The 16,342-nt window shown below is 35.7% G+C and overlaps 1 protein-coding gene across 1 annotated transcript; it reads left to right on the top strand.

Annotated features, from left to right (window-relative positions):
* The first annotated feature begins 1,244 nt into the window (after positions 1–1,244).
* On the top strand, positions 1,245–14,290 carry MCM9 (DNA helicase mcm9). Its single transcript, XM_012945361.2, has 5 exons — positions 1,245–1,288; positions 5,441–6,527; positions 7,652–8,226; positions 10,634–10,888; positions 12,896–14,290. Exons 2-5 carry the CDS (start codon positions 5,504–5,506, stop codon positions 13,802–13,804), a joined length of 2,763 nt encoding a protein of 920 aa, XP_012800815.1. The 5' UTR covers positions 1,245–1,288; positions 5,441–5,503; the 3' UTR covers positions 13,805–14,290.
* The last annotated feature ends 2,052 nt before the right edge of the window (positions 14,291–16,342 follow it).

Below are 16,342 nucleotides of genomic sequence, written 5' to 3'. Positions count from 1 at the left end.
TAACATTCCGCAGGGACCACGCCTGAATGGCCGAGCCATGTCATTCTATAAACTCCAATTAATTCAATTCCTCGTTCGCGCCTTCTCCATCGTTAGGTATTTCTCCGCGTTAAATACTGAATATCTTTTTCCCGAGTAGTCTTGTGTTCAGCTTTGAGGATTGTGTTGTTATTGTCAGATGCCACTACAGAACACATGCGATTTACTACTACTTTCTATGTCTATGTAGACAACATTCACTGATTCCCTATTGTCTAAAACCTCTGTGCATTACTCCTTTGTTACAAGATTTGTTGTGCAGGCTAAGCCTTTTCTGATATCATGTTGTTCGTTGTTTAACAAGTTGCTGATTCCCACAAATGTCATTGTGGTCTTTTTGACCATTCTTTCCAGTATTTCAACTACTACACTGGTGAGGCTGACAGTTTTGTAATCTGGTGAAAGTTGTTTTGATCCTGTTTTACGTATGAGAGTAGCGATTGCATCCTTCTGGTCCGTAGGTAACACCTTGGTGAAGTGACATATTGAATACCACAATCAGTGGACTGCAATATGTTATGTAATTAGTCTCAAGAGTTTATGGCGTTGTTCATCCGGTCCTGTTGACTTTCCCCTGTCTAAAGTGTTAAGGGCCTTAAGCAGATTGTCTCGATCATAGTTCATGAATAGCAGGCGGTTTGTTGATTTTGTATTTGGGTCTAGTACTTCGTCTAAAAGAGGCTCCTAGCTGAAAACTCTTCCTAAATAATTTGCCATGGCCTCTAATTTTCCCGATTTTCATCTATTATTTCAGATCCACCCTCTTTTTAAATTAGGTTTGGAATCCAATAGTGCGCCCTTGTTCTGTAATTTATATGCGAGAAAATTTTTTGAAGCTGGTTGAATACAGATTGGGTCAACGGCATTTCCCGTTTACTCTGAAGTTCTTGAATTTTATTTATAAATTTATTTGTTACTGGCATGTGGCGTCACATCGTTCTTGCAGTGTCGAGGCTGATAGAGATGACTCAACATTTCTTTTTTTTATTTAAGTAAATGTCTGAAATCGCGGTCTGGATTCCATAAGTGAACTAATGAACTAATGAAATTATCTGCCAGAACATACAGTATGAATAATTTGTATTTGTACATGCAGAGGGGTGCCAAATAAACGAAGGTCACTTGAAGTTATTCGCTCCTTATCAAAAACTGTTTATTGAACTTATCGTTTTAGTGACTCGACTTTGACACTGGAATTAATTCGCGTCAATTACGAAAGTGCCAGAAGCACAAGGTCATGTGACTTAAGGTATATCAGCTGCTTCACAAATATGATTCTCAAAGTGCGCTACTCAAGCCACTTCCATACTTATTACCTTTTTTGCCTGTATTTATAAATAAATAGGAAAAGTACAAGTAGATGAGAGTTATAGTCTTGCCGAATTTACAGTTTCTAATTCATGCGTTACAACGTATGAAGTGATTGAGGATGGGAAGTGTAGAATGTACTACTTTATTTTTGCATATCTTCACTGGAGATCGTTATCTAGTTCCTAGAATATTTACAGGGATGTAATGATTCCCAGAGATCAAAACTGTTAAAGTTAAGATACATAGCGCCTTTGTTAACGAAACTTAGTCAACTAATACACACTAATCAGTTTATGTATTCAAACGCATTTGGTCTACTAATTCCACCTGATTGTCCTGATATTAATTAGAGGGTAACTTCAGTCTTCAATAATGATCATAGTGGATCAGCTATACTGGTTGGAACAACCGTTCCTCAAGGTCCTACCATGTCAGACAGGTCGGTTGAAGAGCAGTAAGAATAAAAGCAACAAACCCAATGTCCGAAGGCAAAGTCGTACTGATGACTGTACAGAGGTTTGACAGCAGTAAGGTGTTTCCTTCAGACAACCAGCATAACCGATGTCTTCCCATAAGGAGGGATGAAGTTAGAAAAGGTCAACCCTGAAAGTGCACACCTCACCTTATCCCACGGATATCCGTCTCCGGTGGTAAGGTCTCAACAAGTACGAAGCTACCACGAAAATTCCCTACAAAAAGGTCGTGTGTGACCGACCTCAAGCAGTTGTCCCTTGGGCACTGCGGTCACGCTCTCAGGTCACTAAGACCACCTCTAATCCAATTTCCTTTTCAGGTACCTCCAGAACAACCCTTCCACGGTGTGGGCAACCGGGAAGTGATAACCGCCCTCATACCTCTAACAGCACTCAATACCACCACAAAGTCAAAAACGTTTTAGCGTCGACATGACTAAAAGCCCTACGTATTGACCATATAGTTCGAAAACCTTTGGCGGCTATTGCACGGCAGTGTGCAATAGTCTTTAAGTCTTGGCTAACGATGACTCCCAAGTCATTGTGTGTCTGGACAACAGGTAGCTCAGTGTTATTCATCGTGTATGTATCTGTACCTTGATGTGTGTTAGTCCTTGCAGGTTTTTTACTAGTGAAAGTCCAACATCCTAAGTGTTCTCTGATAGAGCTGATACCACTTGTTCGGATAGGGTGTTCCCGACCATTGATCACTCGATAAAAGAGACAAGATTCTATTTGGTCGCGGCTTTTGTACCTTCGTGTGGCCTCGAAGATGATCATTTCTAAAGGGAGAAAAATAAAATAAAGTAACGCCCTAATCATTATTTAAGATGCAGAATACCAATTTAGTGTCACCTGGCGCTTCTCGACTAGATAAAAGGCCTAAGTGTTTTTTAAGCGCTCAACGTAGGAGAGTTTGAAAATATTCATCACTTGGTTCCCTCATGTTGAATACACTCGTGTGATAGCATCCTTAATAAAACATGGACTAGCTGTTTATGTGCAATCCTCTAATTAAGGTCTCAAGTGGGTTATTAAACCCGAAACATCTCCAAAGCATTTTAACCCTCGGTGAAGTGATCATAACATTCGAAAACCTTTGGCAACTGCTGCATAGCAATACAAGGTTGCTTTCAAGTCCTGATTTGTTGTTGCTCCCGAGTCTTTTTGTTTCTGCACTCATGAAAGCTATGTGCTGTTGACGGTACGCTGGTACCTATGGCTTTCCAGTGTACACGAACACACTTTCTAATATTAAACTCCAAACCCTAACTTTAGAACCATCTCGGCAATTCTTTTGGTTCAGCTTGGAGACCAAGATTATTTATTCTCCAGATTTTTATATCATCTGCAGACAACCGTGTCTACAACTTAAGCAGTATTAGTAATTCGTTGACGTGGTGAAGAAAAGTTCCTTATCCACTCTTGTATGAAACCTGTTATTGCAAAGATGGAGAGCTTCTGTATAAACCCTAAGTGAGACATCTTATCAAATACCTTTCTAAAATCTATTGAATGTCACATTAACAAACTGACCTTGGACTTCTGTCCAGTATCCTCTCTAGTTTAACTGATGATCGATTTCTTAACAGGTTCACGTAGTTTTTAGCCAATTAATGCATGCTAGGTCCCCCAACTCTATCAGAAGTTCAAAAGGCTATAGTTAATCCGAAACGAGGAAGGGCAGCTGGTCCAAATGGATCGGCTTCAGAGGTCTTTAGGGATGGTGGTCCAATTTTAGCGATTAGGTTGACTAATATTTTAGCTAAGATCTGGGAGTTAGACGTTATTCCATCTGACTGGTCACAATCACTTATCGTCCCAATATATAAGAGAGGGTTAAAATCATCCTGTGACAACCATAGAGGGATTAGTTTAACTAATATAGTATCTAAAATACTAGCCTCGATAATTATCAGACGCCTAACTAAGACTCGTGAACTGCAAACACGAGAGAATCAAGCTGGCTTCAGACCTGGTCGTGGCTGCATCGACCACATATTCACCATTCGTCAGGTTCTAGAACATAGGCATACTTATCGTCATCGGACAATGGTGGTCTCTTTTGACTTAAAAGCAGCATTTGAATCTGTAGGCCGCGAGATTCTGTGGCAGCGTCTGTCGTTGAAAGGCGTACCTCAGAAATACATAAACCTTGTGAAGGCTCTTTACTCGAACACTACTAGTCGAGTCAGAGCTTATGGCGAACTGTCATCTGCTTTTGCAACCTTAAGTGGTGTCCTTCAAGGCTGTCCACTTTGTCCATTTTTGTTTAACTTCATCATACACCTATTGATGGAAATAACATTGTCGTCTACTGAATTCTCGAGTATTGATCTCCTTCCAGGGGGTCCACTTATCTACTTAGAATACGCAGATGATATAGTCCTGTTTGGTGAAGACGCTGATAAAATGCAGAGTCTTCTGGTAGCACTGAGCAACAATGCCAGGATTTTTGGGATGCGTTGCTCCCCCACTAAATGCAAGTTGTTGCTTCAGGACTAGTCTGCGTCAACACCTGAACTAAGGATAGGGGGTGAAGTAGTCGAACGTGTTGACAACTTCACCTATCTTGGAAGTCTGATCAGCCCAAATAGGTTAGTGTCTGACGAAATCTCAGCACGGATTCAAAAAGCTCGCTTGACTTTTGCCAAATTACCTCACCTGTGGCGAAAGCGAGATATCCGTCTATCAATAAAAGGACGAGTATACTGCGCGGCAGTCCATTCTGTTTTAATTTACGGCAGCGAAACATGACCATTAAGAGTAGAAGACAATCGTAAGCTACTAGTATTTGACCACAGATGCCTTAGAAATATTGCTGGCGTCTGTTGGGATCACTGGGTAAGTAATAGTGAGGTTAGACGCAGGGTATTAGGGAATGATGGTAAATCAGTTGATGAGGTTGTGAATCTTCATTGACTGAGATGGTTGGGCCACGTGTTACGTATATCCGAACACCGATTACCACGACGTGCAATGCTAACCGATGTTCGGGATGGTTGGAAGAAAGTTAGGGGTGGCCAAACCAAAACGTGGCATCAGTGCTTGAAGTCACTAACTTGTATTCTGAGCCATGTTGGTAAATGCAGACTACTTGGTTGGGGTCCGCGTGACTATCGTAACCAATGGTTGGAGACTCTTGGTGACAAGGCTCAGAATCGGTCACAGTGGCGTCGGTGTATACACTCTCTATCTTCCCTTAAACTAAGAGATTAAAATTGCTTCATATCTTTCTTTCTACGAACTAATTCTTTCTTCCTGTACTATATCCTTATATGCAATCTTTCTTTTATATATTACCACCTCTGAATTAACTACTTTTATGAATCCGGTGTCCATCTTGTTGTGTTAATGAGGTATGGCAACTTGGACCGATGCATATATGTGCCTGGTCCTACGTTGTAGCTGACTGACTGACTGAACTAATGCATAAGGTTCTCAATCGTTCCAGATTGCATGTAAATGTTCTTGATACAATGAAGTTTTTGTTGTGGATTTTCTAGAGATAAAGTGTTAATTAATAAAGATGATTGAAAGATTACATCTCTATTTTAGTATTGTTTACACGGCCTTATTCTTCAAAATTTGACTAGTTATTCATTGCCATTTTTCAGGTTGACCATACGTGTTAATTCATCAGTTTAAATAAATGACTTCATAAACTTGTCACGAATAATATGACAATGAAGAGTGAATCTATTATTTCACTTTTTTCAGAATATTTACTACGTGAACATCGAAGTGATATTTGTAAACTTTCGTTACTATTACCATCTGAACCACATCAGTCAATTATTGTACATTTTAATAATTTATGCGAATTTAACAGTATCTTTTCAGAATTAATCCTATCCAAACCTGAAGAAACATTGAATTTATTAAACAAGAGTGTTTACCAAGTCATACAATCCAAAAAAGTAGATAATCCTAAACAATTGCTTGATAATATACAACAAAATATACATATTCGTTTAACAGCATTACCTATCATACCGGAAGTATATAAAAATCATATACCAACATCAATAGATACTGGAAAATTTATTGCACTTAGAGCTATTGTAAGTCGTGTCGGTCCTGTACAAGTGATACAAAGTAAAGTACAGTATTATTGCATAAAATGTGGTTATACATTTAGTGTATATGCTAATTTTGAAAATTTCTATGCTATTAAACCACCACGTTATTGTCCAAATCGTCAGCAATCTTGTAATTCTATGAATTTAAAATGTGTGTCGTCAAACTCACAATTTTATGCAAAAAACTATCAAGAAATTCGTGTACATGAACAGTTTGATTGTCTTACAGTCGGTGTTATGCGACGTTCTATGTGTGTTTGTATTGAAGATGATTTATTAGAATGTGTTAAACCCGGGGATGAAGTAGTTATTAATGGAGTTGTAACACGTAGATGGCGATGTACTAAAGAAGGCAGTCCATGTGAAACTTTTACATATCTTAAAGCAAATTATATTGAAAATCTAACCGAACTTAAAGCTGGTGGTGGACCTAGTCATATTTCACATGAACGAGCATTAGAATTCAAAGTATTTTGGAATAAATATACCAATTTTAGTTCAGCTTTAGAAGGTAGAAATATACTTCTACGTAGTATTTGTCCAGAAGTTTATGGAATGTATCTTATCAAACTTTCACTAGCTTTAATGCTTGCAAGTGCACCTGAATGGCATTCTACATCGGGTAAGATTTGACAATACCATATACACACTATGTACACACGTTAGATGTGTATCTTCGTTAGAATATGGATAATGTTTTAGATTTTTTTGAGTTTAATTTAAAGTCCACATTGCAATCATTATCTGCTTTGAGTATTTCTCACCATACATTTAAAAAGTGGGAACAGTATGTCCAGTGTCAATTAAGTAGAGTTCAGTTGAAGCTTTTGTGTGTATATTACATACATCGTGAGGATAAAATGAAGTAAACAAGTGAATGTTTAATACTCAACTGTGTTATGCTTATTTTGATTTCTATATTTCCTCTAAAGTTCAGAAGCGACTACTACTACAAGCAAGTACACTCAACCTATGCATACTATAGTATTTTTTTCTGAGGAAGTACATAAATTGTTCGTATCTGACTTCAAAGAACCTAAGTTCATTTAAAAATAGAACTACCTAGTGGCCCCGTTTCATTGTATATTGAATATAAAACTCATACTTCTCACGAATGTGAGCTTATCTAATCCTAAATATCTTTCAAAATGAATAGTGTGTTCGTTCAGTTCGTTGTTATTCACAAAAAGGTCATAAAAATATGTCGATGGAATGGTTTTTCTAAAAAAATACTAGTGATTGGTGTTATTTAGCATAGTTGTTTTCTACGCGATAGAGTTGCTAACCTCATGCCCATCCTCCTTGTTTACCCGGTTTCGGACTATCATTAACCCTATAAGGGCTACAAGCAAAGTTATAAAAAATATTGCCCAAGATAAACTTATTTAGAACAATGCATAAGTTCTCGAATTAAGATCGTATTTTTCAAGGAATCATGATGCATCTTCAGATACTAGCCTAAAATAGGTTATCACCATATTAAACAGTTCAAAATCGCAGATTATTAGCTTCTATTGATTTTACATCTAATTTAGGTGTCATTAAATGCTTATCTGTACGACGTTCAGTCATACTAGGTGATAAAAGTTGAAAACAACTGAAGTTTTCATCGATAGGTAATTTGTGAGACAAAAAAATATCAGGTTCATTTGTTTATGTATTAAATATCATAGTTTCTCTAAACTGTTTTGTAGTAACTGCTTTCATTTTATGAATGCTATAACTTGGTAATTTTTTTTTCTGTAGGTGAAACTACAAGTGTAGATGAACTCTCTACACATATTCGAGGTAATCCACATATTCTACTCATAGGTGATCCTGGTACCGCGAAATCAGTTCTTCTTCGTGGATGTACATCACTTTGTGATCGAGCTGTTTTAACTACTGCAACCGGTACTACAGCAGCTGGTTTAACTGCTACAGCTATACGTGATTCAACTGGTTGGACACTGGATGCTGGTGCTTTAGTATTAGCCGATGGTGGTTTGTGTGCTATAGATGAATTTACTGCACTACACGGTGTTCATCGTGCTGCTGTACATGAAGCAATGGAACAACAAACAATCAGTCTAGCTAAAGCTGGTCTTATGGCTCGATTGAATTGTCGTTGTTCTGTCTTAGCTGCAGCAAATCCATCACCGAATTCTATTCTACATGGTAATGAAGATTATGGTTTACCAACTCCATTGCTAAGTCGTTTTGATTTAATCTGGAGATTAGTTGATCCAGTTGACTCTTTAGAATGGGATCGTCGAATTGCTAACTTTATTTTGGATTTAGATCAACCAACTAGTTTTTCAACGAATCAGGAAATAACAAAAGTAATGAATTTTATTCATGTCATCAGGAATATAAATTAAGAAGATGCTAATCAATTTGTTTGATAGATAATATACCCACTTATACATATGTTTATTACATTTCAGTTTATGGAATCTCAACAGAGCCATGTATACCTGCAGAACAACATTTTGTTGAGATTTATTCATGAAATCGTTCTAACCTTTGATTACTAATAGGTTAAACTCATACATTAAAACTTTGAGCTATAGCTAATTAGTTTAATAGTTTAACTTTTAATAACTAAATCACTGTTTTGTATTTCAATTTAGAAGTTTAAGTTGTAAATGTCATTTGTTCTTGTAGTGTAAATATCTCCGGAATTCGGTACATGGTTGATGGGTTGAAAAATATTTAAATAATCGTCTATGAAACAGAAAAGCGATTAGCTTTATCAGGACCCCATTAGTGAATTTGAAATTACAAAGATTTTCATAAAGATTAGCTTTTCATTTTAAGGTAGTGTATCTTTACATGTAAACCTTATTAGTGTTTATTAGTCTACGAATATTTTATTCATTGTTGAGTAATCAATTAAATGGGACTTGTCATTATACATCAACTTTCTTGACTATGAGAAAGAGTTTGATAACGTTGTTTGGATAGCCTTATAGAACATGTTCAGGGAAATTTATTTGTAATATAAATTTGGAACACTTGTAATCAGTCGAATTCACTGTTTCTAGGTCACTATTAAGTCAGCAGAAATTGATATACGTGTGTTTCATGCACATTTTTCTCAATATCAGTCTATTGTTACTTACTTACTAAGTACAAATTTATGCTGGAACTCTCGATAAATGTGCTGTGCATGTAAGGAGGGAAGGCGACAATAGTACTATTAGGGACTCGAACTCACGGACTGCTGGATGGATGTCATATGTGATCACGGGGCTATTTCAGCTGTGATTTGGACTTTTATTAATTCCTCTGTTGACAGAAGGTCCCTTTATGACCAAATTTATAACATATATTACATCGGTGAGTTCTGTAACGACAAGTTCTGGCAATATGCCATTCATAGAAAAAACAGCATTTTGTAAAAGGTTTCGTTATTTGAGCTTATTGGTGATTGCTGACGGTAATATTTTGTCTGCTTTATTTGATAGAATGGATATTACAGTGAATTGAAGTTTTTCTCTTAGTTTCTACCATAGTAGTGTCATTTTTTAAATTTAGCGGGCATCCACAATCATCATTTATTATTTGTGATGTCATTTTGGTATTTTTTTAGTACGGGATAATGATTGACAGCTGAATTTCCCTTGGGGTCACACAGGGTATGTTCGCGATATATATTTAACATTCGCATGGAATTTAGGTGGCAACAGAAGATGCTTGAACCTATTAATGAATGTTCATATTCGTCTACAACTAGATACAGCATCCGACATCACACTCATTTCTAGAAAGATGTCGAAATTGATGAGTTATCCTTTCGTACCACCTACGAACATACAGCTTGTAATACATCTGGAGATATTCTAAAACTCGTCATAATGATTGAATGTATTGTTAAATTTGGAGATTATTTTTTTCTAGGGAAATTTTTATTCAACAAATAGACATAATTTAGATCTTATCTGTATTGATTGGTTTGACAAACTAAATCTCTGGAATATTCCATTAAATATGTTATGTACATTAAATGATTCCTGTATTCGCAACAACTCGCCCGTAATAAATGCAACATTTAACGCCAAAACGTTAACAGAGCGGATCTTTTTGTAAGACATTCAAATGTGTTCGCGAACACCTTGGAGCGTTGTACTATTGACAAAGCTAAATTGTATTTACAACAGGGAGCAAAGCCAGTCTTCCTTCCGAAATGACAAGTACCATACGCCTCCGTTAATAACTCTAGGAGTTATAAAAACTTGAAGTTATACAATCAGTTACTCTTTCATCATACTTACTCCTGTCACCCCTTGTGGAGGAACGTAGGCCGCCGACCAAGACAGCTATTGTTGTAGTTCAAATGGTCAATGGAACTATCCATCTATATTCTGATTACTCTACTGTACTACACAATGCCTTACAAGATCATATATATCCCTTTCCATCGCCAGTTTTTTCCTGACATCGGGCAATACGCATAGATGACATTAAGCAACATATAGTATCTTTAACATGAACTTACGTGATTGTTTAAAGCGATATGTAGTATGAATGCAACTGCCATGGGTTTTGGATGATGTTAAATAGCATTTCGAACTATAGAGTGAACATCAACCCATAAGTTCACACCGACATATGTAGGTCAGACTAGTACTCTAACTTTTCGTTTCGGTATTATGTTCTAATCTATTTTATTGTTTCGACATTGCATCGTAGTTTATTTGTGTATTTGTTTGTAATTTTTTCTCTATCCTTTTTCACTACGACAAGCATCATCTTTGGTCTAAAAATGATTTAAAAGAGTATTTTGTATGGATTCGTGATCGTTTCACACCACAATTGTCCATGGAAGCAGCTAATCTACTTCAACGTTATTATGTCTGGCAAAGAAGTCAAATGTCGAATTTTTGTAATGATTCATTGGCCGGTGCATTCAGTAGAAGAACCTTACGTTTATTGGAAAGTCTTGTTAGATTAACCAAAGCACATGCTCGATTGATGTGTCGAAATGAGGCTACTGTTGAAGTAAGATTTATTATTATTAATACTATTATCATGTTGTAAATGGAGGGTAGCTATGAAGTACTTTTATTGATATTATCTTTTGACTCTTCTGTGAGGATTATTAATTATTTTCGAATGGTTCTGTTGTTGTGTGTGTGTGTCAACTAATACGCGAAAGTAAATCCACTGTTATATATCTCATTCTATGTGAGGCTTACAGCTTACTGGTTCGAAATAACTAAGTGAAAGACTGGGTAAGAATCAAAGTCTCTGAAGAAATAACTTTGAAAAATTAGTGTGTCCACAGGTCATTAGTTTAAAACTCACTCTGTCTAGGTTGGCTTGGACATCTGGGAAGTATCACTTATTAGCTTTCATATAGCTTAATTATAATTAAAATCTGTGAGTACATAAACCTCTACTTAGTAAGGATGTTACATATTAGTCATAGTTTTCAGAACAGTTTACATTTGTGGACTTCTATGTTAGATTCCGATATGCATAATGAATGGTAACTTTTGGGATCCGTTTATGGACCAGTACTATGCGTATACTTTTTATCGTATAATTATTAAGTAACTAAACTATGCATATTCGTGTTCCTCTTATCATAAGCTTTATTTTGACTTATAAACTATTATTATACGACTTACTATTCTTGAATTATGCCCTGTCTATTAATTACTACCCCCCTCATTCACAGCCACATTTGGCTAATTCCTGTACAAATGTTGTTTCATATTTTATGGTATGGTGTGGTCTGTCTGGTTGCTATATAAAGTCAGTATGTTTGAAATAAACGATTCATATGGCAGAGGCTGAGATTGATGTTCTGGACTTAACTGGCTGGGCTAAGCGGAAAGCAGGACCAATAAGGACTCTAGGCTGTTCGCTGTTTGTATATTCAAGCTTCACGATGAAACCACCCCGTCCTAACCCAGAGAATACAACACCTACAAACTACTCGGAAACTTCAACTCTTCATTGTTACAAAGAACTACATATAATAATAATAATAATAATAATAATAAGTATTCTTTTCAATCAGTGTATTGTAGAAGTTGGTTTTACAATTAATTTTGATAAACGTATTTTGGACGATCAGCAAAGTACCTACTCGTTGATAAATGATTTAATGTAATACAATGTGTTCAGTTGATGGAAATTATTGACAAGGGTGATTTAAAAACACTAATTCCCTTCTAACTGAACTATTATGACTGGCAAAAAGAAAGGATTTTTTGTTTTTGGCAAAATTCAGCATGAAGAAAACAAAAAAAAAATGAATATGATGATCAGTGTCATCAGTGAACTTATTCACTAACTGAATTCAATCCTAAGACGCTTAATTCTTATCCTATAAATCATAGATAGGTCGATAATTTCAAGCTGCGAGGGACCATGAATTAACAGTCATCGTCACCATCATTATAGATGATAAGATTCCATCAATTATGTATAAAAGAAAGACAGTGCAAGATGATTCTCTACGAATTGACTCGATTAAGGAACTTGACTTCTAACCAAAATAAGTTGTGGGTTTAAGCTCCAGTAAATCTAGTTAAAAATCGGTTAGTAATCCCAAATTCTTACTCTTTCCTTTATAATAAATATGGCAAAAATAAATTTGTTGATTGTTTTCTCATTCAATGTATTTAACCTAATAATACTCATTATGTATTGTTAGTTTTAATCTTCCCATTCATTTTTAGGAATGCAATTGATCAATCTCTTATTGGCATATATGTATACTGTACGGATTGTCTTGATATTGCCTTAAGTCACAAGTTTTATAGGCAAAGATAGATGGTGGCTATCAGTGGAATCCAGGACTCTCGTTTCGTCCTATGTAGGTATATCCAACTGACGAGTCCCAAATAAGACGAAACGCGCGTCTTGCATCTCATTGCTAAGCATAATCTACCTTTGCCTACACTATTCAATATGATTGTTATATTGTTTACCTTGATAATATTCTTTATTCATAACTTGATTTTATGTCTCTTTTTTATTCGATTCTTTTTTTAGGATGCTATTGTTGTGATCTATCTAGTTGATTGTTCTCTTTATTCCACTAGTTCTATCAATGATAATCAGTCTCATTTAAATAATAGTTCATTATCAAAATTTATTTCACCTGAATTGATTGTTTCAATGAATATACCAGAGAATGCTAGTGTTGATTATTTACAAATTGAGAAATTAGTAATGTCTACTTTAAATAATAATAATAATAATAATAATAATAATAATAATAATAATAATAATTGTAGCAAGAATATTGACAATGATAATGGTAATGTTTATCTAAATAGATTTAAACAAGATCATTCTAATACTTATAGAAAGGTTCAATTAGAACCTCTACTTAGTTCAACTCAACTTATAACTAATAATAATGATAGTTTGAAGAAATACACTCAAGAAGATAGTAGACAACGTCAGAGTCTTCCATCTTATAAACGAACATTTCATCATGATAATAATAATGCATGTTCCCCTTCATCAGTTATTCAAAATAATAATAATAATAATAATGATGATGATGATTTGTCAATGATTCCATCGACTAAAAGTTTCAAATGGACTCCATTAAATAATTCTATCGACATTGATGACAATACTACTACTACTACTGATATCAATACTACTGACAATCAAATATTCAATAATAATAATATAAACATGAATAAACCTTTATGGAATAAACATTTATCTTCTAATTCATTCAATATTTCAAATAATGATTTATCAATGTCTATGGATACATTCAATAATACAATACAGAATATTCAATATTCAATGGATAATAAAGATAAGAATAATAATGATGATGATGATGATATTTTCACATTTGGTTTTAATATGCTAATGACGAATAGTGAGAATATTTTGAAGAAACATTTAAAAAGTGAAGATTTTGAAATTGATTTATAAAATGTAAATATGATCTGATCCTTCAATTGGTAATTATATTTTTGTACACATAATTTAAATAGATTTTGTAGAAGATATTAATTATATTTATTATTAACAGAGTGAATTGATAGCTGGTTAGTGATGATAAAAAAAACACAAGTACTCAATTTCAAAAGACCAGATTGCATATTCAAATGATCGATTCGATCAAGTAGATAGATTGACATTCGCGAATATCCGGCGCTTTAACCGGATTCCAAATCAATGGTGCACATGGGCTCCAGTATCCTGCGGGAACAAATGGCGTATGAACCAATTGTTGGTCACAGGCTAACATGAGACTGAATCTCCTGACGTTGCTTCACTGCCTTGTGGATCAGACCTTCAGGTCGAAGGCTCGGGGTGTGGCCCCCTAAAAAAACCACCTGTTTCGGTTTGGGCACCCGGGTAGTATCACAGCCCTCACACATATCAAATGTGATCTGTTTGGCGCATATGTATTCGGTGCCTCCTTGTACCAATATCTATGTGTTAAAATAAATAAATAAGATGGATTGAATGGTAAGATCATATGACTTTCATTCAGTAGCCCATGTGTTGAAGTCCCACTCCAACAATAGAGTCGGTGCATCCACTATTTGTGTTCTCCCAAATTATAATCTTCTGAATTCTTCATGTCCCTTTCTGTTTTCTCTTTCCAAATTTATTTAACTAGATTATACTCTTTGGATGACATCTTCAAACCCTAATGTTTCCGATTACTGCTAATACTTTCAATACTTCTACCTCTATGGGATTTGAATCGACAATTGTATCTCTGTGTTAATGTGGTATGGCAACTCGAACTGATGTACCTACGTACGAAGTTCTACGTTGTTGATTGACTGACCAGCCTTATTTATATTTATTTATTTCAACATATAAACATTGGCACAAGGACGGACCAAATAGATATGCGCCACACAAGTCACTTGATTTGTGTTTGGGCTATGATACTGCCCGGATGCCAGAACCGAAACAGGTGGTTTCATTAGGGGGCCACACACGGAGACTTCGACCTAAAGATCTAATCTACAACACAGTGGAACGTCAGGAGACACAGTCCCATGGTAGTCGATGACCAATGATTGATTCATACACCATTTTTTCCTTCAGGATACTGGAGCCCATGTGGACCATTAGTTTGGAACCAGAGATTTCCGACTCTTCTATATGGATCCTACGTAGCCAATAATCCGGTTAAAACGCCCGGCTTTCGCTTTTCGTCCTCTCAATTTCGTAAACAACAGTAATACCGTGAGTAGGCAATGAGTAGGACATCCCTGGCAGTGGTTGTATGCACGCGGCCATGTAAGAACATCTGGAGAGGGAGAACTGACTCTCTCCACTCTCGGCCGTAGCAGGGTATTTGGGGGCTAGTGGTAATAATGTCACCTGCCTCCTTCCACACACAACACGTTTCTCGAGAGTTCCAGCGCATAAATTTGTACTTGGTACGTAAGTAACAATTTACTGATATTGAGAAGACTGTGCATGAAACACATGCGTATCAATTTCTTCTGATTTAATAGTCACCTCAAAACACAATCCTATAAATTTGTCACTTTTATATGAGATTTAAGAAATTTACACTTTTGAAACCAGCTTGTATCACATTATTTAATTACGAAAGAACTGATGTTATTTCGAGCAAACAGTTAGTGATATTAACTTTCATAAAACGAAAGTGTAAATCAAGGCTCTGCGTATAAACTCTTATTTAATATATCGAGTTACCCAGCCTATATCCTAGTTATCAATGTTTCAGTGGTGTAAGTAATGTTGTCACATTTGTATGCTTGTTCGTTCAACCTAACATGGTTTGCATGAGTGATCGTGTCCGTTCTCTTGCGAGGTTATCTTATATATAAAAAGATTTCGATCAAGATTTGTGATTTAACATCAGTATATACTTCAAAGCTACATTATTGTTCCTGTTCGGATCACGTTGACCGAAAAACACCTCAACTTCCATAGGTCCTGTTTCTCGAGCACAACTTAGGTACAGTTGTTTTGTAGGAATGATTGTGATTCAAGTTGAAATAACCTTTATTTATCTGTTAATTACATTTCTCCATAACGTTTTGAGTTTCCTTGGAAAAGTGTAGCAGTCGGATTAAATAGACAACTAAAACACTGTAGTCCACCAAATTTTCAGATTCGAGTCATAAAATTTGACTAAATTCCACCTTGATCTCAATAACTTGACAGTGATATCTCTGAATGTGGTTGACATGCGACGCAAGTTTGCATCAAAGGTTGGACATTGTGTCGAAATATTCAATATTAGAATGTAAAAGTTTATTGAACTGCACAGGAACCATGTTTATAATTTCGTTGAGAATACTTGTAGATTTTTAGCTCCAACGTCATGCTGAAAGTTGTTGAAAGCTGTTTAAATATTTAGTGGTCAGTTGACTGTTAGACGGTTTGTGTTTAGTCATTATAACTTACAGTGTGTCGTGACATCGCATTACTTCATTAACCACTTTTCGCTAAACTCATGGATCTAATAAC

Source organism: Schistosoma haematobium, chromosome 3, assembly GCF_000699445.3.
Source record: "Schistosoma haematobium chromosome 3, whole genome shotgun sequence".
Taxonomy (NCBI): Eukaryota; Metazoa; Platyhelminthes; class Trematoda; order Strigeidida; family Schistosomatidae; genus Schistosoma; species Schistosoma haematobium.
This window is presented reverse-complemented; position numbering and strand designations above follow the sequence as displayed.